Source organism: Epinephelus moara, chromosome 20 (genome assembly GCF_006386435.1).
Source record: "Epinephelus moara isolate mb chromosome 20, YSFRI_EMoa_1.0, whole genome shotgun sequence".
In the NCBI taxonomy this organism is placed as follows: Eukaryota; Metazoa; Chordata; class Actinopteri; order Perciformes; family Serranidae; genus Epinephelus; species Epinephelus moara.
In genome coordinates, this window is record NC_065525.1 from 13,929,314 (window position 1) to 13,956,271 (window position 26,958).

The 26,958-nt window shown below is 40.7% G+C and overlaps 2 protein-coding genes across 9 annotated transcripts in view; one reads left to right on the forward strand and one right to left on the reverse strand.

The window, feature by feature from the left end:
• Positions 1–170: 170 nt before the first annotated feature.
• Positions 171–19,742, reverse strand: mlycd (malonyl-CoA decarboxylase). Its single transcript, XM_050074232.1, has 5 exons — positions 19,197–19,742; positions 12,173–12,285; positions 9,855–10,011; positions 9,268–9,420; positions 171–1,294 (listed from the first exon to the last, which is right to left on the reverse strand). Exons 1-5 carry the CDS (start codon positions 19,740–19,742, stop codon positions 749–751), a joined length of 1,515 nt encoding a protein of 504 aa, XP_049930189.1. The 3' UTR covers positions 171–748.
• zgc:173742 (DNA topoisomerase I, mitochondrial) overlaps positions 17,715–26,958 on the forward strand; it is a 50,624-nt gene continuing 41,380 nt past the window's right edge. Inside the window, exons 1-4 of one of the 8 annotated variants that reach the window (XM_050074229.1) lie at positions 17,715–18,383; positions 23,848–24,070; positions 24,392–24,522; positions 26,609–26,663. In XM_050074229.1, the coding sequence (XP_049930186.1) occupies positions 24,407–24,522; positions 26,609–26,663 (171 nt within the window). In that variant the 5' untranslated portion in view covers positions 17,715–18,383; positions 23,848–24,070; positions 24,392–24,406. Of the gene's footprint in view, positions 18,384–19,767; positions 19,885–21,110; positions 21,849–22,094; positions 24,121–24,391; positions 24,523–26,608; positions 26,664–26,958 lie in introns of those variants that run through there. The other 7 variants (XM_050074230.1, XM_050074226.1, XM_050074228.1 and 4 more) reach the window with 7 other exon arrangements.

Consider the following 26,958-nt stretch of genomic DNA (forward strand, 5'->3'; position numbering starts at 1 on the left):
CCTGAATGGAGGCACCAGGAGAGACCAGCCCATCGGATCAGAATGTGCACAGTCGAGTATAAAATATGAGTTGCCATGATACACGTCAGAAAAAAAAACAAAACTGTTTTGTTTAGAGTTATTTAAAATGAAATAATATTTTCAGTCAGTGATTTTATGCCTTTGTGTATTGAGTTTTAGTGGGAATAAGCAGTGTAACAGCAGGTGTATATAAACCCTTTGTGAGAACAAAAAAAGAAAATCCAATACTCTCCCATTCATCAACATGTTTGCAGAGAGACAGTTCAGCCAAATGAAAGAATCTAAACATCATTTATTCCAGTAGCTGCACCCCTTCATTGCTCCGGCTTCACCATTACACACACTGTTATCCAGGAACATGGTAAAGCATTGATAGATGCCTCGTGCTTCATTAGCTACAGTCTCTCAGCCTGGGAGGCACTTACACAATATCAAACAGCTTCAACCAGAAAGCCAATGAGGCAAGAAGCCTAACCTATGCACTACAGACAGAAGATGGGACGAGACACGTCTTGTGAGAAATGTTCTAATTTCAGCCCAAAAATAATGTCAGCTGATGTCCATTAAGCGATGCTTCAGGGCTGGTGTTTCCTGTTTGAATATTTGAAGAAACGTCAAATATGCAAAACAAACTGAACAAGCTGAGGTTTTTAAATGATGTATTGAAGATATTAGGTGCCATGTGACAGAACAGAGGTGTATTTATGGGTGTATCCTTGTCTCTGTCTCACAATTTGCTGTTCTGCTGAAATTGGGACACCAGCCCCAGCACCTGCTCCGATGCAGTGATGACCTTATTCTGCAGGTAAAGAGCGCCGTTTTTAGATGTCTCGTTCAGGAAGTAACGATAGTTCACCATGATGCCGCAGGAGTTTGACACGCCCCTAGGGCTGGTGTCAGCGTGCCAGTTGAGCCGCCACATAGTGGCACCATTTTGCAAGTGGAAGTTGGCCACCGGATTGAGAGCGTAGCCTCGCCTTTTCTCCCCATAGAGGTACCAGGCACAGAGGCGCATCAGGACGGGCTCCAGGACACGGGTCAGGCGCTCGGAACGCATCCACTCACTGGTGGCGATCAGTTTGCGGAGGGCCTCAATGGCTGGAGTCCCAGGGGCTGAGTCAGTGGCCTGCTCCACCTCCATCCACTCCTGCTCAGAGAGGAGGTCAGAGCCCCGGCCTTCCTTCCTGTACTGGCTGAGCAGGCCTTGGAGCCAGGCGGAGAAGCCCGGGATCGGAGACAGGCTGGAGAACTGGGCCATGTGAGGGAACTCGCTCTGAAAGACATGAGAGGGAAAGGGAGGTAGAGTTAACCCTTAAATGCTTACCTCAGGTCTTTAGAGACCCAGGACCATTTACACCTTGTCTAACACTTTAGGCCTTGAACCCCCTTCTATTCCTTAAACTATTTATGGCATCTCGGGGTCTTTAGAGGTTCGTAAGGGTGATATCTTTTTCACATTATGCAGGTAGCTGATAAAAGCAGGTAATGTGTTATCCGGTTTGGCCTCAATTTGTGTCACTGTTACTATAAATTGACACTTTCACAAGGCGAAAAGGTTTGTTTATGTCACAGTAGCATGATGGTGCAGTATCAATGTGTCGGCCACACTTCATAGCAGCACTTTCTTGGATGTAGACCTTTTCAAACTTGACAACATAAACATTCTAAATGGGTCCCTTTGTATTTCCTGTTGGAATGTTTGTTAATGTAGTAGCTGACAGGAAGTAAACAGAGACCAAAGCAACAGCAATGACAGGGTCTATTGGAGGGTTTTTTATGACAAGTCTGAAAATGAAGATGAGGATTTTATTTTTATGCAAAGTGATCAGTCAGATCATTCAGAAGCAGAAGTGGAGCAGTCATTGAGTAGTTACAGTGGGCTATGTGCAACACAGTCCAATATGCATAAATATAATATATAACTAAAATAACAGCCTCACCGTTGTATGCCTCAGCGAACCGGTCAACTTTTAGTTCACATTCATGTCTGTCCAGACAGTTGACAATGCTTAAAATATGGATGTTCCTCTAAAGAAGCTACACATTCTAAGACATGTATGCTTCACACACATCTTCGACCGGGCAGCACAGAAGATCACACAATCAGCACAGTTTCAAGGTGGACATCCATGATTAGTGTCACCAATTCAGTATCCAACCAAATGCCTCCCCTTCTGTTCCTGAGTTATGGTGTTGAGTAATGGCCAGAAAAGTGTTTTTACAGAACATTATGACGTCACAGTGAAGTTAACCTTTGGGATTTAAAATATCATCACTTCATTGTTATATCCTATTGAGATTTGTCCTCATTATTAGTGTATGAATTCTTGAGTTATGGCCTTTGACCTTTGATCACCAAAATCTAATCAGTTTATCAGAGTCCAAGTGTACATTTGGGCCAAATTTTAAGAAGTTCCCTCAAGGTGCTCTTCAGATATTGCGTTCAAGAGAATGGGATAAAAGGATGGACAGATGTATGGAAAGACAGACAACCATACCAACTGTACCGGACAACCAAAGACAAAATGCCTCCGGCCACAGCTTTTGCCACCTTGGATGCATCAAAAGCTATGTTCAAAATATATAGAGCTTAGTGTTAGTTCAGGCAGGACACAATGTCAAGCTGAGCTCACATCCCAGCTCCACCAATTGATGGGGCAGCTGATTGATGGAAGGAAGTCAGCTGATAGATCACATGATTCCTTTCTATGCGAACCAATTGGCAAATCTCGTTCAGGGCGCTCTATTTAAACTGCTCTGGCTGCCTACTGTTGCTGCGTCCTCTGCAAGGCGTTTTGCAACCCATCTCCACCCCAGCTCCTCCTTTTCATGCCGCGTCTGACTTACCAATGTAAGTTCTGTTTGTTATTGATGCTGGTTCTGTTCTGTTCCCAAGGGGTCTTTGCTGCTGCTCTCTCAGCCTTAGGCTTTCCATGTAGGCGCGCTGAAGGGCAGGGAGGTTTGCCTATCTGCCTCAGGCTTAACTTGTTTGCACATGGAAGGGCAGAGAGTTGTGCTCTCACCACCCTAAGGCTTTCCACACAGGCGCGTGGAAGGGCGGAGAGGTGTGCTCTCTCTGCCTTAGGCTCTCCATGTTGGCGCGTAGAAGAGGCTTTCTGTGTTGGCCAGAGGAAAGGCAAAGAGACCCCGGAACAGAGCCATACTGCCAAATATAATACTGCAAATGGAAATAAAGGTTTTTTTTTGACTAAAGTGTTCCTGACTGAAATCCTTTTTTAAGTTCTGGAAATTATTTTTTGACATCTATAAGCAATCCAAAAATAAATAAAGGCAAAACAAAAGGGTTTGGAGGGTGTACCATCAACATCAGATTCTGAAAAGGTTAGAAGCATTGTTATTTCAGTGTGTAGCTGTGTTAAAAATGGAACAAGTCTCTAAAGACCTTAAGTATGCAGGAATGTTTGGAAAAACATTACTGCATTTAAGGGTTAAAAAAGTTTCTTTTTAATCCTCTATTTTGAAACACAAAAAGTTGCAGAACCATTTACATGCATGCAGAAACACTTCAACGCAGAATTGCCTAAACCTGTCTTAACCAGCTTGAAGACAGGAAAACAAAAAATAAAAAAATAAACCTGGGAAAAGGGTGGGGGTGAGGAAACAAGGTAACGATGTAAAGAAAACAGATGAGAGTCAGGAGTGATTTGATCCCCACTAGAATGCAGGGGCACCAGCGTCGCTATGGCGGAAATAAGAGAGACGAACGCTCCACCTCAGTATCAAAACACAAAACAACATTTTCTTGTTTGTGCTCAGGCTGCTGCTCAGGCCTTCAGTTCCTCAGACAGGGACGCATTACAAATCAACTCCATTGCCTCATGATCCTGCCCCAGTGATGGAGATGGATGATCCCCGCTCTCTTCTTTCTATCCTCCTCCTCCTCCTCCTCCTCCTCCTCAGTCACCTGCACTCTCACCTTTAATACCTGTCCTCTTCTCTCACCCGCCTCTCCTGCATGTCTCTGTCTCATCTCGAATGCCCACACACACACACACACACATACACACGCGCACAACACCCGCCCACCCATCTCATGCGTTCTCTTCCACCCCGCTACTCTCTCCTCTTGCAAAAAAGAATCCTCCCCCTCTTCCCTGCCCATCTTCGTGCTCCGGCGTCTGGGTTGATAAGTGACGGAGCGATGTGGCAGGCAGAGGAGTGAAAGTGGCTGCGGATAAAAGTGGAAGTGTCAGACAACCCCTGGAGGGACACGCCACTCTGCAACATTGTTTTCCTTTCTTCATCCTTGATTTCGCCCTGCCTCCACTTCAAAATCCAGCCTTCTCGCTTCCCATGCCCCCCCGGCACTCCTTTTCTGTTTCTTCTCACTCTACTGTATCATGATCTCGCATTCTTCACTCCTACCTCTACTTTTAACTACTGGGTGTTCCCGCGTTGAGACCAAGCAGGCTTGACAAAGAAAAGATGGTGGTGGAAATAAGAATAGAGGCTACAGGAGAGGTGAGAAAGTAACAGAGAGGAAAGGATAGAGAGAAAAATGAAGAACAGTGCCAGACCTGTGCTCTAGGGGCCAATCTACAAAGACAAGCAAGACCTCCTCCCTTCACCTTAAATCACGACTGTGACCTTTTCTTTTCCACTCTATCATCTATCCATCATCATAGTGGTCCCTCTGTGGCTGCGCTGCTCCTCTCTTCACCTTTACATAAGATAAAGCCCTGTCAGAAAGCCAGGGACTGCGGAATACAAGCCAGTGTTGTGGTTTTAGGTAGCCTCGAGGGTAGAGCACTGCACTTACACTGTCGGGGTCAGGGGTTCGATTCCCAATAGGGTCATAAAAAAATAATTGCACTCATGGGGTGCATTGTATAAAAGCCTCCAAAAAAAAGGTATGAAAGTCACATTGAAGAGTTCAGTTTCCAAACACTACTTTACACTGTCTTACAGAGCAAAAAGTCAGTGGCTCCATATTCAGTCAAAACTGACCGTTATCTGGCTTCTTGGCATCTCTTCAAACAATTATTATGCCATAGATATTTATAATCTCTGTTAAAAAGGCATCTACAATCTGGCTCTGGTTTGGTGATCAACTCTAGAAGCCGTATTTGACTATACTTTACCAGCCATCGACACAGCTACAGCAAGAGAGTTATACCAAGAGACAGCCACCTGTGAAATAGCCACCCATGGGTGTAGAGACCTGGAGACAGCACTGAAGGCAGGACCCTGTTCACTCCTATGGAAGTTGCTTAGTGGCGCATGAAGCCAAAAAAGCTCTACTTCTGCAGCATGAAACTACTCAGATGATCAGAGCTGCTTGCACATGAGAGACTTCTGCCAACCGAGCCGGCTACTTCCACTTTAGCACTCCACTAAACTGAATGGGGATAAAACGATTTGATCTTGTGGCTCTTCTAGCCTTTCCAAATGTTATTTGACCGAATGGATAAAATCCTGATAGTGAAACAAGTCATTTCGCAGGGGTTGTGACTCCAAAAATATCTATCCACTTTGCAGACATCTCTTTGCCAGTGTAAGTCAATGGGAAATAGTCTTTTGGGGCCCAATAGCATCACGTGTCAGACCCGGGAGTTGTAATTCCACTGTCTAGCCACTATGATAATTGGCTTCAAAGCCTGCCGCACTTCCTGGGAGGCCTGTAGCCATCGGTGGCCTTAGCTAATTGATTTTTTCCCTATTTGTTAAATGTAATTTAAAAATAACAATTTTGACGAACCAACATCTTGATAATATATTTGGTTATTCAACATAACTAGCAGTTAAGTAACAGTAGCTACATCCTACACTAATGGAGAAAAAACATTAGCTAATGCTAACATTACTAACTTAGCAGAGAAGCAGTAACTGATATCTCAGGCTTTGACTCTAGTGGAATTTATAATATTTGATGAGGTTAAGATACATTGAAATAAAATATTTTTATGTATTAAATTGTAGATTAATGACTGTATTTCAATGGCTCCCTACTTCCTTCCACGACACCTTAAGCCCCCTTGCTCAGATCACATGCATCTTCAAAGTTAGCCTTCATTTTGATCTCAACTACACACCTGTACATTTTTGTAACTGTATTTTGAAGTTGCAACGCTACTGCAGTGACAAAAATCTGTCCACAGACCAGGGCCACATTTTGCCCTGATGACATACACAGACTCACAAGGTGAAGACAACACCAGCTGTGGCAACGCTGTTGTGGCTGGTAATTAAAAGTGGTCCAACGGACAGACCCAGCAGAACAGATACACTACAATAATCAAAACAAAGTTTAATTTAATTTAGAAAGCTGAGGGAGCAATTTGTTTGTTGACTGTCTTTTTAATCTGGCAATCTGTCATTCCCTGAAGATTCCCTGTATAAGGGGCCATTTATACTTAATGACTGGTACCTGTATGGACACAGACAGAACCTGCTGTCTGTACTCTGCGTTCACTGAATTCATTGCGATCATTGCACAATGAGTTGGTAATGTAATGGAAGCGGAAATTCTCTGTCCACATAACGCAGTGTATTTAATATCTTCACAGACCACCGCCATCTACAATGCTGCCTCAGTTAAAAGGTACATTACCACGACCTCCTCAGTTTCCTCGTTTGTTGTTGTGTGAAACTTTTGATTCAGGCAGTGATGAGGGTAGTGATGTCTATTTTCAAACCTAAAGGGAGTATAAAAGAACCCTAAATCTAATTCCATATTTCCCCAACATCACTGTTTAGTAGCTACTGCTCTGTGCTTTTGTAGGATAGTATGGAGAAGCTAAAAAGTAGCACAACTCTGTTTTTAGATCATAATTTTTGCATAAGAGACAACTAAGATGACAGGAGGAGACGCTGAATTGCAAAGCTAGTAGACCTCTTGATGAAGACAACATTCCCCATCTGTAAAGCTTTTAAAACACAATGCAATATAACCTACTTCCCAGTCTCAGACACAAACAGCCCTAATGCTAAAGCAGAAAACACAACACAATTTGCGCCGAGCTCACTGAACTGTATGTTGCCATTAATAAAAATGCCAATAAGTGAAAAGCTTGCACCAATCAAAACAGCCCCGTTGTATGAATAACTAAAGTGGTAGATGCTTAAAGCTCTGAAACCTGATTTTTATGAGGATACATTGTAAAGAGCTATTTCCCATCTGTTGGGTAGAGTGGCTTTTGATGTTCCATTCACAGTTCCCGTCGTTTAACAAGTGCTAGCTGGAGTGGCCCGACATGAAGGGCTCTTCTGCGCTTATTGAGAGGGATGGATGAGATTTCATTACTGCCTGTCTAGTGACAACTGCTCTGTTTATGTGTGTAAGCATTCATGTGTGTATAAGCAAGTGCTAGAACAAGTGAGAGATTTATGATTCAGCACTGAGACCAAAATAAAAACTTTTGAAAAAGCAATCAAACAAAAATTTTGCCTGCCATGGCTACATTTCTCGCTGGAATGACTCCATGCCAGCTGGGCCACACCTGAAGGCTACTGTAAAGCCTTTTAATTGAATTCAGCATGTGAGTCATACAGAGTGAAACATCCTGGAGAGGAGACTAACAACACTTTTGCTACACCATAGGGGAGGAGCCGAGGAGCTGTGCAGGAGTTAACAGCTGTATCTGTGCACGTGTCATGTGTACTGTCAATGATAAGGTGTCATTATATAGCTATAAAGGGACAGGGTGATTTAAAAGCTTCACAGATAAGACGAGCTACTTCATAGTTGTATTTAGATGACAAGTGTTTGCATGACCTTGCCTCTTCTGGGACCTCATGCTTTACCTCAGCTTTAACAGTCTTTATAGGAATTCAAACAGGCTTGATTCAAGTTATTCTTCTATTGCAGTATTTTGCAATGGTTTTAACTTTAATTTCACAATGTTTTAGCAAAACTATCAACACAAAATGCTACAATGGTAATCAGAACATCACATCATTATTACATTAAACAAAGAGCAGTGGTTCCCGACCTTTTTCTTAAGGGACCCCTTTTCTGTCATTGAGTAAACTGATGACCCCTGACTAAGTGACATATGTCATGGATATTTCATATTTTGTTCAATACATAACCATAACAGTACAGACACACACAATAACTGCAAGACGTTTGAGTAAAATGAGCGATTTTGATGAATTTTGAGCAGATTATTTCCTGTGAATATTGCATCAGATTTGAGGTTTCCTGATATTTTTAGAACATTTTTATATGATTCTCTGTCTTTGTTATGCATTTTCTTAGAGTATTTTTTTTAAAATCACACATAATACACAGGCTTTTTTGATGGATTCAGTGTTTTCCTCTTCCTGTAACTTGGCCATTGTTGTATTAGCTCATTGGTTGCTCTCTGGGTACTTCTTTAACGCAGGAATGCAGGCTGTGTGAATTTAGCCTGTGTTTGGTGCCCTTATACTGTGAGATTTCTTTTAAGTTAATATCTTGAAGAATAGTCCAAACTATAAAAACAACAGTTTAATTTAGTATTCTTCATAGAAATGAATGAAATCATGAGATATACATCTGTTACACCCCGTAAACAGGGGTGCACAAACTTTTCTGAATGGGGTCCAGATAAGATAATGTGAAAACACCTGGGGTATCTCACATCGTATGTGTAATTAAAAAAAAACAAAAAACAAAAACACATATAAATGAGACAAATACAACCGTTTCATCTTTCAGTGGAAATGTATTCAACTTTCCATCACCTTCTTAAGAGCGGTGGCCCTCATTGTCGGCTTTACCCTTCTTTGCTATGGCCATGTCTGCTACCTAGCAGGAAACGTCTGCTGCTAGGTAGCCATTCGTTAGCTTGTTTACCATCTGTTTATGAAAACACGTTAGCCTGCGAATTCCGACTTGGTGCATATCTACCTGTCTGTATGATATTCCTGACAGTGTGAGGTGAACAGAAAAATTCAAATTGAACTTGCTTGATTAACCAGTACTGTGTGGCCAGCCACATATATTATATTTTGACAAGCCGCTGGCTGTTTGACATCTGTCCACGCGGCCACAATTGGCCCCCAGGCTGGACTTTGGACATGCCTGCCTTAAAATCGAGAAAGACTTGTGACTCACCATGTACCTTTGGCAACCCTTGCTCAGGGTTGGGATCCCCAGGTTTGAAACCAGTGATGTGCAATAAGAATGACTTTTTAAAGTTTTATCTAAAGAATGCTGCAACATCCATTCCTAGCTCCACATCCATAGTTAATTTGCTGACTAATGTACCACACTACATCCTGCATCCCACCCGCACTCACCTGTAGTTCTCGGACCACCCTCTTGATGAGGTAGTTTCCCAGCTCCACCCCTTGAAGGCCAGCCTGGGTGGAGGAGATGGAGTAGAAGATGGCTGAATTTATCTTATTTACATCCTCCTCGGAGTCGAGAGTGGCGAACTCACGGACGATGCTCTAAGAGGAAAACAAATATTTTTGTTGAGTCACAGAAAAATAGTGCATCACTCATCCAGATACAAACCCATTCTCAGTGTTTGAGGCTACAGCTGCAGCCAAGGCGGGAGTCTCTTATAGCTATTTCAGAGCTGCTGGAGCAAAACTGTGTCTATTGTTGCACTATTTCACACCCTGGAATATTCTCAAATTGCAGTGTTGTCAAAACCACCTTTTTCTCACTGTAAACACAAAGGAGAGGAATTCAGCGCTGTAGAGGCTGCTCCCAGAGGGGTTTGCAGTTTAAAGGTCTCTGTATTGTTTTTCACACAGCAATAATCCATTTGTCAGCTGAGAGGAGGAACAAAGTAGTAAATCCCAGATGTTTAAGTATCCTCCAAGGTGTGGTAAAGTGAGACAAACCATTACAGCAGCCTGTAGCTATTGTTTCTAACCTGAATGTTGTCAGAGATGTCTTCTGTGAGGGCCACGTGTAGAACAACCAGGGGTTCTCCTGGCATGGCGGCGTGGGTGAAGGCATAACAACGGCGGTATGGCCCCACTCTGCGCTTCAGGTCAGTCCAGTTCCTGACAGGGTGCACTGCCTCGTACCTGGCAGAGGGCTGATAATTAGTCTTTCAGTTTTGAACAAACCATTTGCTAAATCCTGCCCTCCTTAGTTACTGTTGCTACACCTGTCAAGATTTTCATTTCGTTTGGCACATGTGCTCCGATGATAATGGGGCAAATTTACCACTCAAAATTATTAATACATTTTGAAACACTGGGTCCTTGATTTCGAACAGAGGTAGACAGTAGCAGGGTTCTCATTTACAGCTCATTTTGCTCTTCATACCACTGTTGCGGTCAGACTTTATTAGCTGTAGCTAGCTGACTGATTAAGCTAACGTTAGCCATTGGAATTGTTTTAAACGCCGCCTCTGGATGATTTTTAATGATTCCAGCTGAACTGTTATAAACAAGAGACCTGTATAATGTGTCTCACATACGAACTTGATGGCTACGTGCATGAAAGCATGCTAAGACTGTCTAAACTCCATGCAAATAGCCTGCACCCTCACCAGTTAAAGATACACCTGGAGGAAATGGAAATAGGGAAACAGCACATCTGGTATTGTAGTGCAGAGCTGGTTAGCTCTAGCATGATAAGAGTTTTTTTGTTATAACCTATAACCTATGATTATTGTTTTATCATAGGTCATGATAAAAGCTTTTTCATTTTTAATTCTACAAAACCCTGTTTGAATATTTAGCATACACAATGGGCAAGCCAGAAAGCAGTTGGATTTCTGCTTTCAAAATTCAAACAGTATGGTTCCAAGAGAACAAGAGAAAAAGGTCTTAGGATCATGACTAACCTGTGTTGGGCCATTGCCACATTATCTTGGATAACTACCGTAAAACTAAAATATTAGCCCGGGCTATTATTTGCTTCACTCATTGATATCAACAGGCCTATATCTGAGACAGGTGTCTATATGAGACAGGCCTTATAAGGCCTTATAAAGCTCAGAAAGATGGGAAATACAATAAAATTGCCAGTATGAATATTACTTGTATAAAAATTTGGCTTCAGATAATATATCAGGCGTCTAATTGAGACAGGTGTTTATTTTTCAAAAAGTGTAGCTACACTGGAAGGGGACTAGGCATTCAATTGAGACTAGGCGTTTAATTGAAGTTTTACGTTAGCTTGACTGGAGGTTGCTACCTAAGTGTAAACTTCCCCCAATAATATTATCTACATAAGCGACATACAACTTTAAATGGTTGTATTTTTTATACATTTTAAATACACTCTGAACCCCAAATCCTGCCAGCAGGTTTGAAAGGCATACTTCCTTAAAATCACAAAAGTTACACAATTTATCACAGCCAGACCCTGTAAATATCTTGTGTCCTTGAACACAGCATGCGTAACAACCGTTTCCAACAGGAAACATAATTAAAACTAAACTTAAACTAGTGATATTTTATCAGAATCACTGTATTCTACCTGTCTTGTTTAAAATTTTGCCAAAAATAATCCAGGATTACTTTTACAACTTTTAACTTAAGAATATCAAAGGGTGGTCTGATGACACACATTTGTGTGATACTGCGATTTGCAAATAGGATTTGCATTTTGCTTAAGAGATTTGTTTTGGTGATGACTGTCACTCTCTCTGTGCTGTGTGTTTGTTGCATTGGCTCCAATACCTTCATTTAGTGTGAATATAAAAAAAAAATCTGATTATTTATAGTCATTCAGGGAGGCACAAGGTAAAATATTTGTAGCTTTGGCGAAGGTCAAGACAGGAAAAAAAAAAAAATTTTTTTAAAAATAAATAAAGATGGAAAAAAAAAAAAAAGAAGAAGTTACACCTCTAATAAAGAATCATCCCTGATAAAAAGCTCCTTGGCCTTGGAGGTAACACTGGGTTAACGATACTACTGTGAGAGTTAGCTGGACATGATGATGTTTTAATTAAAGCAGTAAACACACTGTTTAACCCATTCCTTACACTGTGCTCTATTGTTTCAGGTTCAGAAAGCTACATTAAAACCCTTAAGTGCCACACACGTTGAGTCAGCATTTGGAAAAGTGCCTATTTATGTCTGAAAAATTACGATTGGACAATCACTGCTCAGGGAAACAGGGGTTTCGAAAATCGTCACTTTTCATCAACGTGCTATATAATGTGGATGTAAGAAAAGAAACTGATGGATACAAAGAAAGCGGCACAGTGTGAGGGAGCATGAATGCCCTTACTGGCTGATCCTCTGCAGGATCTCACAGGGGGACTGCCAGGTGATTCTCTCCAGTCGGAGCAGACCTACAGAGAACCACTCAGACAGCAGGCTCTTCAGCGTGCCATTCAGGTCCTGGGAGAGAAAAAAAGGTGAGAGTTAAGAATAAAAACATCAACACCCAGTGGATAATTGAAAAATTCACCACATTCTTTACTTTGTTGCGAACAGCCGCCGGGCTGTCTGGGAAATTAAAGCTTAACCTTACATTCGTACTTCATAATAGCGCAGGAACTATATGTTGTACAAATAAAACACTGGCATGCACAGGTAAATCTTACATGCACATTAATAAGAAAAGGAAGGTCATAGTCTCCACCGCATAAGCTGTCTGTCCTTACTGTATAGGGTTCTTTTGTCATTCTTTTCTATCTTATAAAGAAGAAACACCATGAAAGCATTTGAGAAATTGCAGCTTTTATACACCTATTAAAAGAAATGGATAAACACAGTCTTTACAACCTCATAGACCTCTTTTATTGGGAGAACGTACAGCCTCTATCTTATTGACTGACAGCTAAGTTGCTCAAGTTTGTCTGACGGCCATAAACAATTCCATACTGGTATCTTACAGTGCAGTGAGGATGGTCCCTTGGGTGTCTGTATGCTGTTTGAATGTTTTCACATTATGAGAAGTGATTTGTTTGAGTTTGCAATGGGTGTAGAGGAGGCACTTCAATAAACAACTTGCCATTTCAAAGCAGGCCTGTCCTCCCTCAAAGGTCAGACTTCATTTAAAGCAAATCTCTTGCAAACACACAAACAGGCACACACTGTGCACACACGCAAACACATAAATACAGCTTATATTGGCTGTTCCATAGGATGACTTCACTTCAGGCTTACTTTAATGCCGGCTTGTCAGTCATAATAAAAGCTAATGCAAACAAGCTCAAGTTGGGTCATGGTGTTAAAGCCACTGGCTGAGATTCTCCGCAACCAAAACTAACGAAATTTGAAATTCAACCCCACATATGCATCAGCCGCAACATTATTCAGCTCTATGGTTGAGAAGTTTCACGCTTATGAATGAGAGGCAAAATCAAATTTAACCCTTAAGGAGAAAAAAAGGAGAAAAAGTTCAGCAAAACTTATGTGATGGTGTACGTGTGTGTGTATGTGTGTGTTTGTGTTCCTCTAACCTCACAAGCTGCCTGAGGTGAAATAATCTATGATGTCTGATAATCCCAGCCTGGCATTTCTGTGGAAAACGCAGCACATAAACAACCCATGAGAGTGCAGCGGCTGCCTTGGGTAGCCAATTCTCACCCACACAAAAGGAAGGCCAAACTGAGATGTGTATTCCATTGACCTAGCAGAAGATGAAGTCTTTTGAAATGGAAGGGTCTAGCATTCGAAGCCTGAGGTTAGGAGAGGCACGGAGGGAAGGACGGAAGGGAAGAGACGAAAATCCTCCACTCTATTAGAAAGAAAATAAAGCAATACTTTTTGACACTGGAGCTTTAACAATGCAGTGAGGCTCCGATGCCGTGAGCTGATACAGCCTCTGTTGCCTTGAGCCACAGCTATATTGTGATTATACAGAGCGATGGAGACTGCGGCGCCTGCAAGGAACAGTCTGTCAATCCGAGGCCACGACCCCACACTGCCAAAGTGTTTACAGGTCAAACTCAGAGTGCGCCAAATATCTTTACTCCAGTAGGCTGCATGCCACTTGTCAGCCTGGCAGCCTGTCTGTGGGGGAAAAATAGCCTCACTGATATTCTGTGAAATCCCAAGGAGCCAACTAAAACGATGTCTCTGACTTTATAGCTTTTATAGCTTTCATCCACTCAGTTTGTGGACAGGTGAACAAGACTGAAAAGCCTGCAGGTATGGGGAGTGAGGAAGAACATCAAAAATCAATTACCCCACCAAGAGAGACTAATCTAGCGTTGAATTCAACGTGACACTCTTGCAAGAACCACAGTATTTGCAGCCTTGTTAAATCCAAACTTCATTACTTTTGTAATTTTCCATATTGTATCATTTTTCCCCTCTATGTTTCTGTGTTCTTTTGATCATCCGTATTATTGCAAGTTTTTCTCTCCCCTGGTATGCACATACTATCAATACATGTACTAAAAGCTTCATATTTACCATGACCTTTTCTCATTTTTAGCTCAATCAATTCTGGCAATAACAAGAAAAGATTGCTGTGTGCCCCCAAGACCAAGGTGGTCAGCACTCAGAGCGAATTCTCTGTAGGTAGCGTAGACCTTTTTTAGGCTACAAAAGGTCTCAGTGGGCCTTGGTTATTGAGATTAAATGCATCTGCACCACCTCTCAGCAGGAATAAAATAGGTATTGAGCAGGAGAGAAGAGGCTAGAAGTCCTCCGGCGATAGTGCAGTCAGGGTCTTTGAAAATCATATTGAGCTCCATTCCAAAGCAAAACAAAACATAAAAACTGATCATAGAGATGATAGAGGACCTAAACGGCCCCGAATGATCTCACGCAGGGCAGTTTTAGTTTGACCATTAAAGCTTTCGATGGCGCACACACATCCATTTTGTAATCTTGATTCTTGCATCTCAGCAGCACTTTACAAATGAGCAGTTTGCATTTCATTCAGTGTGTTTGAGAATAGTGGACACAAAGAACAACTATTACAGAAGCAGTATTTCACCCATTCTTGAGAATTGGGACGAATCATGTCCTACCAAACTACAATTACTGCTTCACGGTCGTATGCCTCCGTGATCCACTCAAGTTGCACTTACAATTTCTATTCATGTCTGTGAAAACACGGATGCTTCACAAACATCTTCCTCCTGGCAGCAAAGAAGATCTATACAATCAGCACAGTTTCAAGGTGGACACCCAAGATTAGTGTCACCAATTTCGTATCTGACCAAATGTCTCCCTTTCTGTTCCTGTGTTGAATAATGGCCAGAAAAGTGCTTTTGCCAAACATTATGATGTCACAGTGAAGCTGATCTTTGACCCTTTGGATAGGTTATAAAATGTCATCACATCATCATTTATTCCTGTTACACATTTGTGTGAAATTTTGTTATAACTAGTGCGTGAAACAGGGAGGTCACAGTGACCTTGACCTTTGATGTCTGACCACCAAGTTCTATTTAGTATATTCTTGAGTCCAATTGGACGTTTGTGCCAAATTTGAAGAAAGTCCCTCAAGGCATTCTTGAGATATCGTGTTTGTATGTACAGACAACCCGAAACCATGATGCCTCCAGCTACGGCTATCACCAGCACAAAAGCATAAATACCACTTAAAATTATAACTAATCAACACAATCATTCTGTTTCTGGGGTGAAACACTACTTTGAAAGGATCTATATATATCAAATAAATATTATTTATAAAATATTTTGATCTGTTTGCATTTTTTTAACTTCCGAACTTGCCCTGTGCCAGAAACACAAAAGATGTGTTCAAAGCCTTCAAAAAACTAAAACTATCAGTACGTACTGATAACATTGGTGTAAAATGTATAATCATCTTTGTTTTAAAATATGTATTTTTGTTAAAATGTTGGCCCTTTACAGACATGTCCCAAATTTTTATCAACTCCATTAGATTTCTACGTAAACATCATTTAATCGGGCATAAAAGAGTTAGCTATAACCTGAGGACTCCTAACTCGCTTCCTGGTTTCCAAAAACTTATGATTACTTCTTTAAATGATATTGCTGTCTGGTGTGTCTCACCCATAACAAGTCAACTCCACAGCTCTTCTAAAATAAAACTAAATAAGAATCATGGTTAAAAAAATGAGTATTTTGATTAGCATTAAGAGAACTCTTCGCAACTTTGAAAAATAAAATGGCTACTCACTATGACTACAGTGAAATTGATAAGTTTTTGTCAACTCAGTAAGACGTCAACTCCATCAGATCTTATTTCTGGCAGCCATTATGTATGCTCCTCCTGGGAGCTGGAAAGTGTTTCTGGGGAGAGGGACGTCTGGGGTCTGCTTTGCCTGGCCTGCTGCCCCCGCGACCCTGCAGCCCCAAATAAGTGGATGAAAATGGATGGATTATGTATGCTATTTGAAAAAAAAACACTGGGAGGCTGGTGCATTACATGGTTAAATAGTCAAAACCGATGTTTTAAGATTTTCCTAGCCTAATTGTAAAGTAAAAATCAAAAAGCTAAAAAAAAAAAAAAAATTTCCCAGTTCTTAAGAATGAGTGATTTGCTTTGGATTAGGTCCCTAAATATCACATCCAGCCAGGGACGGCGCTACACCGGGGCTAGGGGGTGCTATAGCCCCGTCAAAAATCTGTGTAGCCCCCGTTAAGCCCCTCAAGCATTTTATTTTACATTTTATAATATATATTTTTACGTTAAAAAACATTAAAAAGTTCACAAGTAGCCATTTTGTTCCAATGCAATCCTCGCTTGCATGTTTGTGCTGCGCCTGTACCCCATTGATTGGTGTACCATAACCTGTGTGTGTGTGTGTGTGTGTGTGTGTGTGTGTGTGAGAGGGGAGAGGAGGGGAGGGGCGGGGGGAGTCCTTTGTTTATACTCGCGCATTAGGCTAAGGCTAGCTAGCCTACAGTCCGTTGCAATGGATCGTTTTGTGATCAAGAAAAAATCGTAGATGGTATGAGGATTACAAATGGCTGGAATATTCATATTAATAATGCATATGGAATAAATGCACTTGCTGTCGCATTTTGGATGTATTGTCTGGTTATTGGCAGGCGCATGGGCGCTGTCCGGTGCTGAATCTGTCACCTTTGCACGTGAAACATTTTTGCCATTGCCTTGTGGTCACTTGTATTAGGCTTAACTATTTTGTTGGACATTCTTTGGCCAAATTCAGTTAAAACCACTTTTATATCGAACATGCTTGTGCTGTGTATCATAGCTGCTTTTATTGAAAAAACAAGAACCTCCTTATAAAGTAACTGAAGTCATGAAAATCAATTACTTTCTTAGCACCCCCACGTATTGGTCAAGCTCCCCCTTAGCCCCGGGAGAGAAAAAATCCTGGTGCCGTGCCTGCATCCAGCACAAAACCAAAGAATCTCTCTTGATGGTGAGTTTTGGTACTTGTCTACATCCACACACTACAGGGGCTTCTGCTTTTACTGTAGTTTTAATAAAAGAGCTGCTGGTGGCCTGTGACACACAAATAGCCATTCTCTAGCACGCAAGCTGCTAGTCGATTTATAAAAGCCGCTCCACGCAGCGTCAGCTCAGTATGACTCCAACTTAGAGATACAGCCAACATAAATAGCACAAGCCAGACAAATGGTTAAAAAACACACTTTTGTAACCTTTGTCAAGCTTAAAAAAATAAAGCAAGTATATCCTGCAGGAAGAAAGTAGTATGCAACTTTTAGTGCACTTTTATAATAAGCTGCGCGCTTAATACATGTTAGTATACGGGCTAAGCCTGTCAGATTACTTTTTCTTCGCACTGAGCGAGTGAGCACGTATTAATTACAACACATCTATGGTACATGCCGTACTTTGTATAAATCTCTCTGAAAAAAATCCCATTCTTATTCCAAGGTGTGCATAGAAACTCCTACACTCCAGTGCTGAACTGAATTGAAAATTGTAATTATAATTGACTGAACATGAATGACTGAACAATGAGACTGGAAAGAGTAGCTGCTCTGAAAAATAAGTTGCCAAAAATGTGCCATTACGGGGGCAAAGAGTACGGGGGGCATGTCTGTGTGATGGAACATTTTAGGTTTTTTCCCCCCACTGCTTTTCCTTTCAATTTTATTTTCACTTTGTCTTAAAAAAAAATCATTCAAAATATTCATTACGTGCCTGATTTATATTCAGCGCTTTCACCTTGTTGCTGCAGCAGAGTAGCTCTCGCCTCTTCATGTATAGAATGAAATATTATTACGGGGTCTATTTTAACACAAGAGGATTCCAGCAACAGTGGAAAGCAGCTCTTAACAGCACTGTAAGCTCATGTGTCCAGCCAAAATGAGCAGAAAATATGAAGAAAGCCCTGAAAATGAGCTTGACTGTCTCATGCCAAACATGCTTGGTGTTATCTATTTGCAAAAACACCTTAAGCTATGAGGAAATAAGAAAACAAAACATATTTAGTTCCTCTAGTTTGGTAAGGAAGGTAAACTGTGGCAGAGGTCATTGGCACTCAAGCTGTGAGGAAATGTGAGCCATGTGATGGGAGCAAGGAGTGCAGTTTGTGCCTCGGTGTGGGGTGAGTTGTGTAAGCAGCTACACTGTTAATACTGTTAAAATACACCAGGGTCATTCCTGTTATGCAGCAACATTTTGGCCTCATAACTTTTGAAGAAAAGTTGGATTTTTTCCTGATTGTATTATAATGTTACTGTATCATAATTTAGCCTTGCAAATAAGATCCTGTACACTGCTCTCAAGCAGCTTCACAATTCATTGTTTTTATTAACATTTTGATACCTCTGGACCATTGCCAAGAGAATTAACAACATTTTTTACAACACTGGTCTAAAATAGATTGTCCTCCCCGTAAACAAATTGTAATTCAGCCTAACAGTGTGGAAATTTAACAGTGTGGCAATCCGATTAACATCATGAAGCAAGATAAGTTAAAGTTAATGCTCTCCCTTCTTTACTTTTTTGAGTTCTCTTTACAAATACGTCTCCTCTTGAAAATTCTCTCAATGAAATTGTATTTTTTTGTGGAAGGTGAGAAACTAGTAACTAACTTAATGGAAGTGGAAAATGACTTCAGGGACGCACAGTACATAATGAAAATGGTCAAAATGTAATAATATTTTGAGTAGTTTTTATTTTAATGGCTTTTGTCCTTGTAGAAGTTTGAAGCTTTGCACTGGACACACGGTGCTATTTTGGTAAAAGTTAAGTGGAAAGAAATGTTGCTACATAACAGGAATAACCCACCACATACACCGTCTCTAAATTAGGCTACCGAGGTTCAGCTGTTCAGGAAACATGTCAAACGCTTAAACGCGCACGGCACTGCTTGACTCAAGCGAGCACCCGTAGAAAATGTAAACAGAAAATTTACCCTGATGTGAGGGCTCTCACTAGCTTTGGATGAGATTATTTCAAGCACGTCGGCTCGGAGGTCCACCAGAAACTTCACTCCTCCCTCGACCCTGCTTATATGATTAAGCAACTGTTTATAACGGGGAGTCAAGCCGTACCGCAGCCTGTCTTCAACCTGCAAAATGGTCGCCACGTCTCGTAGCTGTGTGTCCAACAGCCTCATGGCCATCTCTGAAACGCTTTTATGGTCCACTCCGAAGTCTTGTGACAGCTTCGTCAGGAAGCCGAGTTTGTCTTCCTTGTCCAGACTGCCGTAGAAGTGCATGAACTCCAAGCTGTTCGATTCAGGAGGAGGAGGGTACTTGTCTCTCGTCTCGTATGTGGGTAAAGGTGCAACGACCCTCGCCAGGATCTCCTCCATTGCCGTGACACCGCGACGACCTGGGGTCGAATACCAACGCCAGCCGCTGACGTCCGAGGCCTCCAGAGCCGCTTTGAGAACAGCCCGGTGTCGCCAGCACCGCGCACTGCTTCGAAAAGCCCAGATAGCACGATGGGATATCATCTCCAGGAGGGAGCTCAGCTGTCTGTTTGGGCCCCGCGACCAGTGAACACACAGGAGGGAACCGTTTCCGGGTCCCTTAAAGAGACAGTACAGCTGTCATGGCAACAAGTGAGAGGGTTAGACTGCAGGTCCAGGACAGGTGGTATACACAAAACTGTATAATATAATATGTGTGTGTGTGTGTGTGTGTGTGTGTGTGTGTGTGTATATATATATATATATATATATATATATATATATAAATGTCTTTCAACAGGTTGTCACTTTAGATGAACATTTAACACCAGTCTATATTATCAGGAAAAACCCCGTACGATAACCCTGTAACACCAAACACCCATATCACCAGCATATTCTATGTTTTTATAGGTCAAATAGTTACTAAACTACTGTACATTAAGGGCAACAAAAAAACAGAAGCACATTTCTTGTATTTGTACACATTCTTGACCATTGAAGCTGAATCTGATGCAGTGTGAATAAAGGGAATAGACTACATATCTGTAACAGGAAGTGTAACAATTTTGTATACAAAATGACCAATAAGACCACATTGTATAATAGCTGTCACCACAAGGCTATCTACTGATGGTCAGCTGAATATCCTCTTAAATAAAAACACATTTGGATAGACCCTTTCACATTTTTCATAGCAATAAAAGTAAAAGAGGTCAGGTCAATGTAACAACATAAATACACAGATATTTGTCTTAATATTAATTTGTAAATTTGAAATAGAAGCAATGTTACACTTGTTTAAATAGCTGCTACTCCAAACATTTTGGTCTGTTGTTTGTTAGTGTTTTGTGTCTTTAGCAAATTCATGTTTTTTTGTTTTTGTTTTGCTTTTTAATATTTTTTTTCATCAGCTCATCCTGATAACAGAGTTGACAGCTGATGGCTGCATAAAACTTATTTGTTTGCTAGGAAAATATATTCAGAACCAAAACTTGGCTTTATAGCTATCAAATGAGTTATTTTTAAAGCTTATTTTTCAATCTGATGTTATTATTTTCATGTGCCCATGAATTATTATTTACTTATTGTTTATTTTTGGGTGTTTTATTCCCTGATCTGTAATCTCTCTGCACATCATGAAAGCAAGTTGTCATGCTTTTGAACAAATTTCAAAAGCTTTGACACATTCATGCAAATGATTATGTACAATTGGCTGCTGTTTCCTACATTATCAACTGCTGATGTCATGTTGATCAAATGTATTATACTGGTTCTCTGTTGAATAATTACGAGCTTTTACAGGTAATCCATCGTGTGTAGTTGTTTGTACAGATTGTTTCAAGAAATGCACTTACGGTTTTACAAATGTCAAGGATGATTTGAAATACGTACCTAAATGACTGAGAATAATTGTCACAATCTGTAGCTCAAAAATGTTGACAGAAGGATAATATTATCAAAATTTAATCTGTTGGAAAGAAAGGCCTGTTCTTAGAATTGGCAGACAGCTCGTCATGAATATTGTCTGCTGATTTCACAATTAAACAATATGTTCTTACTGACCCACTGAGACCCAAATTCATCAGTTTTTATGGCAGCTGTCAAAACAATAAGACAGCACATAAATTAATTACAACACTTGTATTTTGGTATGTTTCATTAAGCAGTATTAGTATCAGTAGACAACATTGTTGGCAATGGGGAGTTCATTCCCTCACTTGTATAATGCATTAGTTTGGAAAGATTCTGCTCATTGGCATTATTCTATTTATTGACTAAGATTTGGGTAACATTATTTATGATGCATCAGCTGAATATCACTCAGATAAATTAATAAGCTGAAAACAAGAAGGCAGAAAATGATGCATGCACAACCAGCCTCCACTACTCATAACATCTTTGTATTATAATTTTTATGCTACCACTGATTATTACTGATTTAGTTTACCTGTATTTGATTGAGAGGAGCTGTGAGAATAGAATCTTACTTATGGTTTTCCAGATCGCAAAGGTTTTTGAACCAGCAGCAACCATTCAATGATAACATTTCTTTAAACGTTGCTTCTTTAATGTAACCCGTAAGTGCATTTCTTGAAACAATCTGTACAAACAGCTACACTCCTCCTCTATCGGAACCCTTCTGCCAAGGTAAAAACATCAACCATCTGTCCTGTTTTATTTGATAATGTTTGATCTGCCTCCCTGTAGGCTGATATATCAATACTTGGGATGTAGTAACTAAGGGCCACTCAATTATTTCATCCACTGCAAGTTCTTATATGACTGCAGTATAAAAAGTCTGTGTGACACTATTTTTTATGTATTTCAGTGTTTAATTTTTTTGGTCAAGGGAAGTTGAAATTTATAAATCAGTTTTTTGCTGAAATATCTGTTATCGTTTCCCCATAGATCAGGTCAGAAGAAGCCACTGATCAAAAATCATGATCTCGTTTTTTTAATGAGGAGCTTTATAATAGTCTTACTGCTGATTGACAGAGTTTCTACCACAGTTGTGGACTTGAGTCACATGACTTGGACTCAAGTCAGACTCGAGTGACATACTGATGACTTTGGACTCGATTTGACAAAATCAAAAAAGACCTGCAATTAGTCTTGGACTTTAGCAGCAGTGACTCAGGACTTCACTTGAAACTGAGCCTTTTTTTTTTTAAGATATCTTTTGGGCCATTTTGCCTTTAATGGACAGGACAGGTAAGCGTGAAAGGGGGAGAGAGAGGGGGGATGACATGCAGCAAGGGGCCACAGGCTGGATTCAAACCCGGGCCGCTGCAGCAACAGCCTTGTAAACAGGGCGCCTGCTCTACCACTAAGCCACCGATGCCCCGAAACTGAGCCTTTTTAACTTGAAAATACTTCATACCTTCCCCAAACCCACAGGATAAAAGTAGGCCTAATGTAGGCATGTATATGATATATTTTACAATATGGACATTTACATTTAGATTATAGAACAAGGCAGGACAGAAACATACAAAATTCAAGCTGTTGTGGTACTGTTTAATGATGCTATATGCCATGACAGTGCCACGTCAGCACTACCTTTTTTATGATTAGTCGCAGTTGTTTTAAGAAACTTTATACACATATACATTTTAAAAAGCATTCATAATATTTGTAAATTTAATATATTATTACTTGGTTGTTAAAATGGCTTTAAATTTGGTGACGAGTGCATTATGACTTGTTTAGGGCTCGAAACTCACAGTTTAGGACCAGGGGTTGGACTTGGGATTGGTCAGCCTTGACTCGGGACTTGAATGCAAAGACTTTCGACTTGTGATTTGCAGAGCTACGACTTGGACCAACCTATGGTTTCTGCCCTGACAAGAATAAAATTATGATAAATATGAAGTATGGCTTATAAGTTTGAATTTAAATACAGTTTGATATAATGATAATGATTTTTAAAAGCTTCATATATATAAACATAATGTACTGTGACCACAACCAGCCCTAACCCTAATGGGAAATGAAGTTTGAAACAAGTTATCCTGTCAACACAGGGTGATGACAGTTTTTTTTTTTTTTTTTTTAAATACTTCATTTTGAACTTTTAACATACAGTGTGAGTGGAAACAAAATGTGAACAAAATCACATCCAAGTACTGAGAAACCAATATTAAAAACAGTACCAAACAACAAAAGACAACAGAACAAATCTAACATAAATTAAAGTACATATAAAGACATGAGAGACTAATGACAAAAGATTCACTTAAAGATTTTAAGATAGTGCATACATTTATTGTTTTGACAGCTTTTTTGTGTCATGAGAAATAAATCACTGACAAGTATTGTTCTATTTCCTTCACAAATACAAAGACTTGAAGTTTTTTGTTTGTAAATTTACATTTGTGAATATGAAATTTGGCAAGAAGTAAAAAAACATTGATGAAACGTAGTAAAATCTTTGTCACAGTAATCACAACACCCACATCTAATATTTCTATAGTAAATGGAGAATGATGTCATATTTAGTACTATCTTTCCACAACACACATGTGAAAATAGACCAAAATAAATGGGAGCAATTTCAGGATTTTGTCCATAAAAATGTGTGTCTATGTCAACTTTAACTTTTCAAAGAAATGTTTCACTGGGTGGAATCTATGTCCTGTCACTACAGGTAACAGACTATCACACGGGTCAGAAATGACGACGTAACACCACCCAAACCTGGCAACCATTCTACGGCACTGCTGGCAACCAGTGCTGGCAACCCACGGAGCTTCCTCAGCCAATCAGAAGTCAGCTGGAGTTGACGCGTGCTTAGCTGCTGCTCAGCACACCGCCAGCTAAACCAGGCGAGATTCCGCAGTGACCATCAAGTGAACTTAACCGCCTAAAAAGTTTGTATTTTCCATGAAAGATATTCCAGTATTTGTCGACATTGCAGGTGGTGAGCGACTCATATGATACTGTAACGTTAGAGTTCCCTAGAGACATATAATCTTCCTCCAACGCGAAATAAGATATATTTTCTTTTAGCTAACTTACTCTAAAGTTAGCTTTTTTGTGTCGTCGTTGGCTAATGTTAGCTAGCTAATTAGCTAACTTGGAAAGCTTAAGCGTTCGGCGGTTTTAATTTATAATGCGTGAACCGTGGTTTTTTTTTAACCTTGAGTAAGTGTGTTTGCTTCCAGTCGTTTAATGTTCACTGTGGTTCACAGAGGTCCATGTGAGAGATGGGAAGAGAGAAGGACGTTAAAGGAGAAGTGAAGGCCAAGCACAAAGCAATGAAGCTGAAAAGGCTAAGTGATAATGAAAGCGCTGGTGCCTGGGGAGACACGATCAAGAACAAGTGAGTAGTGTGTGAGACAAAGTAAAAATGTATAGAAAAAATGATTTGCTGTCAGGCACAATTTAGCCAGCGCTTCATTATTCAATCAAGTGCCATTATCAAATAAGTTACCTGTATAGTTATCCCGTCATAGTTGTCAAGTTAGAGCAGCTCCTTAATAATGTATGCATGTGAGCTGACTGCAGCACATCCAACATCTGTTCGGCATCAGCACAGGCCACACATCAAAGCTGTTTCTTTGCATGGATCCTGCAGGTAGCTTTGCCTTTCATGTTGTTGAAATATGGAGACAAATTAATTTGGATTAAAAAAAAAAAATCTTGCAGTGCTGATAAATCAGATGAGAGTGATAGCCATATGGCAGTATGTGTCTGCTACTAAAGGGACAAACACAAAAAAAGAGTTAGTGAGCGAATGCTACGCTGGTTGAGCTGTCAAGCAGGCCGGTGGCATTGAGTGCATGCATTCATTTCACTGAGTACAGTGGGTACTCCATCTTCATATGAATAAATTAATTTACCTTGATATCTGATGCGTTTATTACCATGCATATGTGAGCAGACAAATGAATGTGGAGTGATCTGTCATTGGCTTGTGTAATTGATGAGAGCGGGGAGATGAATAGACACCTGTAAGCGCTACTGGCAGTGGAGCAGGCGGCTTTCTGTGACAGCTAGCCTCGTTATTTCATGGCACACTGACTGAATAACTGATTAAGGTTTAACTTATCGTCATCAGCTACAAGACTCATGGAACAAATTTTCCTCAGCATGAAAGGGCCTCTCGCTTTTAATATTGCAGTGCCTTAGTCGGATGTTCAAAATGTGGTATTTTGAATTAAAAAAAAAAAATGAACATGGCTGTGGAATAATTGCTGCTCAATTTCATGTTCCATTCAACCCTGAAGGGTGGAAAGGTCAGGCTGAAAAGAAACATGTTAGAGTTGTAAGGGGTCCTCCGAGACACAGCTTGTGTGATTGGTGGCATTTTATAGCGTTGTCTGACTAGAATGATACCAGCCGGGCAAAGACATGACTGTAACATCAGCCTATGTGCTTGCATGTGAAGCCTACACATGATAAAAGTGCAGCTCTAAGTTGCTCCTAGGGGCCTCTTCAGTCATGTCATGATGAAAGGGGAAGCAGCTTTCTCCTTGTAGTTCTACGATATTTCTCTGAAAGCTGTTGTTGCAAATAATCTGTGAAAAATGTTCATACTTCTCTGCCTTCTTTACAGTTTGTAGAGCCTCTAATGGCTAACGAAAACAACTAGTCAGAGCCAAGGAGTCTCTTACACAGCTGTCAGTCACATCAATCACTGCTTGTCAATGGGTAAATGGACTTGCACTTTTGTATAGTGCTGTTCTAGTCTTTCAGCCACTAAAAGCGCTTTCACATTCCATGTCACTTTCACCCATTCACACACACATCCATGCACTGGTGGCCGAGGCTACCATACAAGTGGCTGCCTCTACTGAGTTTTTAATCGCTGCAGTCACTCACCCATCGAGAGCGATTTGGGGTTCAGTATCTTGCCCAAAGATGCTTTGACACGTGGACTGGACAAGCCAGGGATCATATCCCCTCTTTAGCTCCGGAGTCATTGCTGCCAGAAAGTTGGTAGGTGATTAAAACGTAGGTATAATGTCTCAAATATGGGAGCTGGGTCACAGACCTTCTCATTTCATAGCTAAACAGTGCACAAAAATATGTTTCTGAAAACATTTGAGACAGTAAATAGGCAATGCAACAACATAATCTTGATTTGCATTTGATTGCTGCTGCCTAGTTTGGCAGTTTGACCACACAAACAGTGATTGATGTGACTGACAGCAAGAGATGCCTTGGCACTGATTGGTTGTTTAATGTGTGCAACAGTAAAGCAGCAGGAAAAGTATCTGTCTCATGTACCTCTTTCAGAACATAGTGACAGTTTCAGCAAACATAACACAAAGTTATTGTCATAAAAGTTACCAACTGTAGTTTAACTAATCTTGTGTTACAAATACTGCATCACTCACAAGCCTTTTTTTTCTCCTTTTCTCCTCATTTTCATCCCTGTCCTGCCTTGACATCCTGATGAACAGTGCCAAGTTAACTAAATCCACAGAGAAAACCGATAATGGAAAATCTCATAAGAAGGTGAGTGGCTCGTTTTCTTCCCTCCTCCCTGCACTGCACAGGGCTAGACGTGGCAAAAATATGAGCAGATGTTCATTTTAGTCTGAGGCCAATTTAGAACATCTCAATGGAAATTCGGTGTCATCTTGACCAGGGGGAGGTGTGGTGGTGGTCATGTGAGTTCACCCAGAACTCGTGGGCTATCTGGAGTTAGCAGGTCAGATATCAGGGTGAAGATTCCAGCCCCAGTTACCCACTGACCCCAGCTCACACATAGCTGCAGTGCGTGCAGCAGCTTTTCCTAACTAGGTTACCT

Excerpts from the sequence above, each read along its gene's own strand:
- mlycd (XM_050074232.1), bottom strand. The coding sequence starts at position 19,742 with ATGATATCCCATCGTGCTATCTGGGCTTTTCGAAGCAGTGCGCGGTGC. Across the intron at positions 9,421-9,854 it reads ACATCTCTGACAACATTCAG|AGCATCGTCCGTGAGTTCGC; the intron begins GTTAGAAACAAT and ends TTTTCCTCTTAG. Across the intron at positions 1,295-9,267 it reads GGGTGGTCCGAGAACTACAG|AGCGAGTTCCCTCACATGGC; the intron begins GTGAGTGCGGGT and ends CATGTCTTTCAG.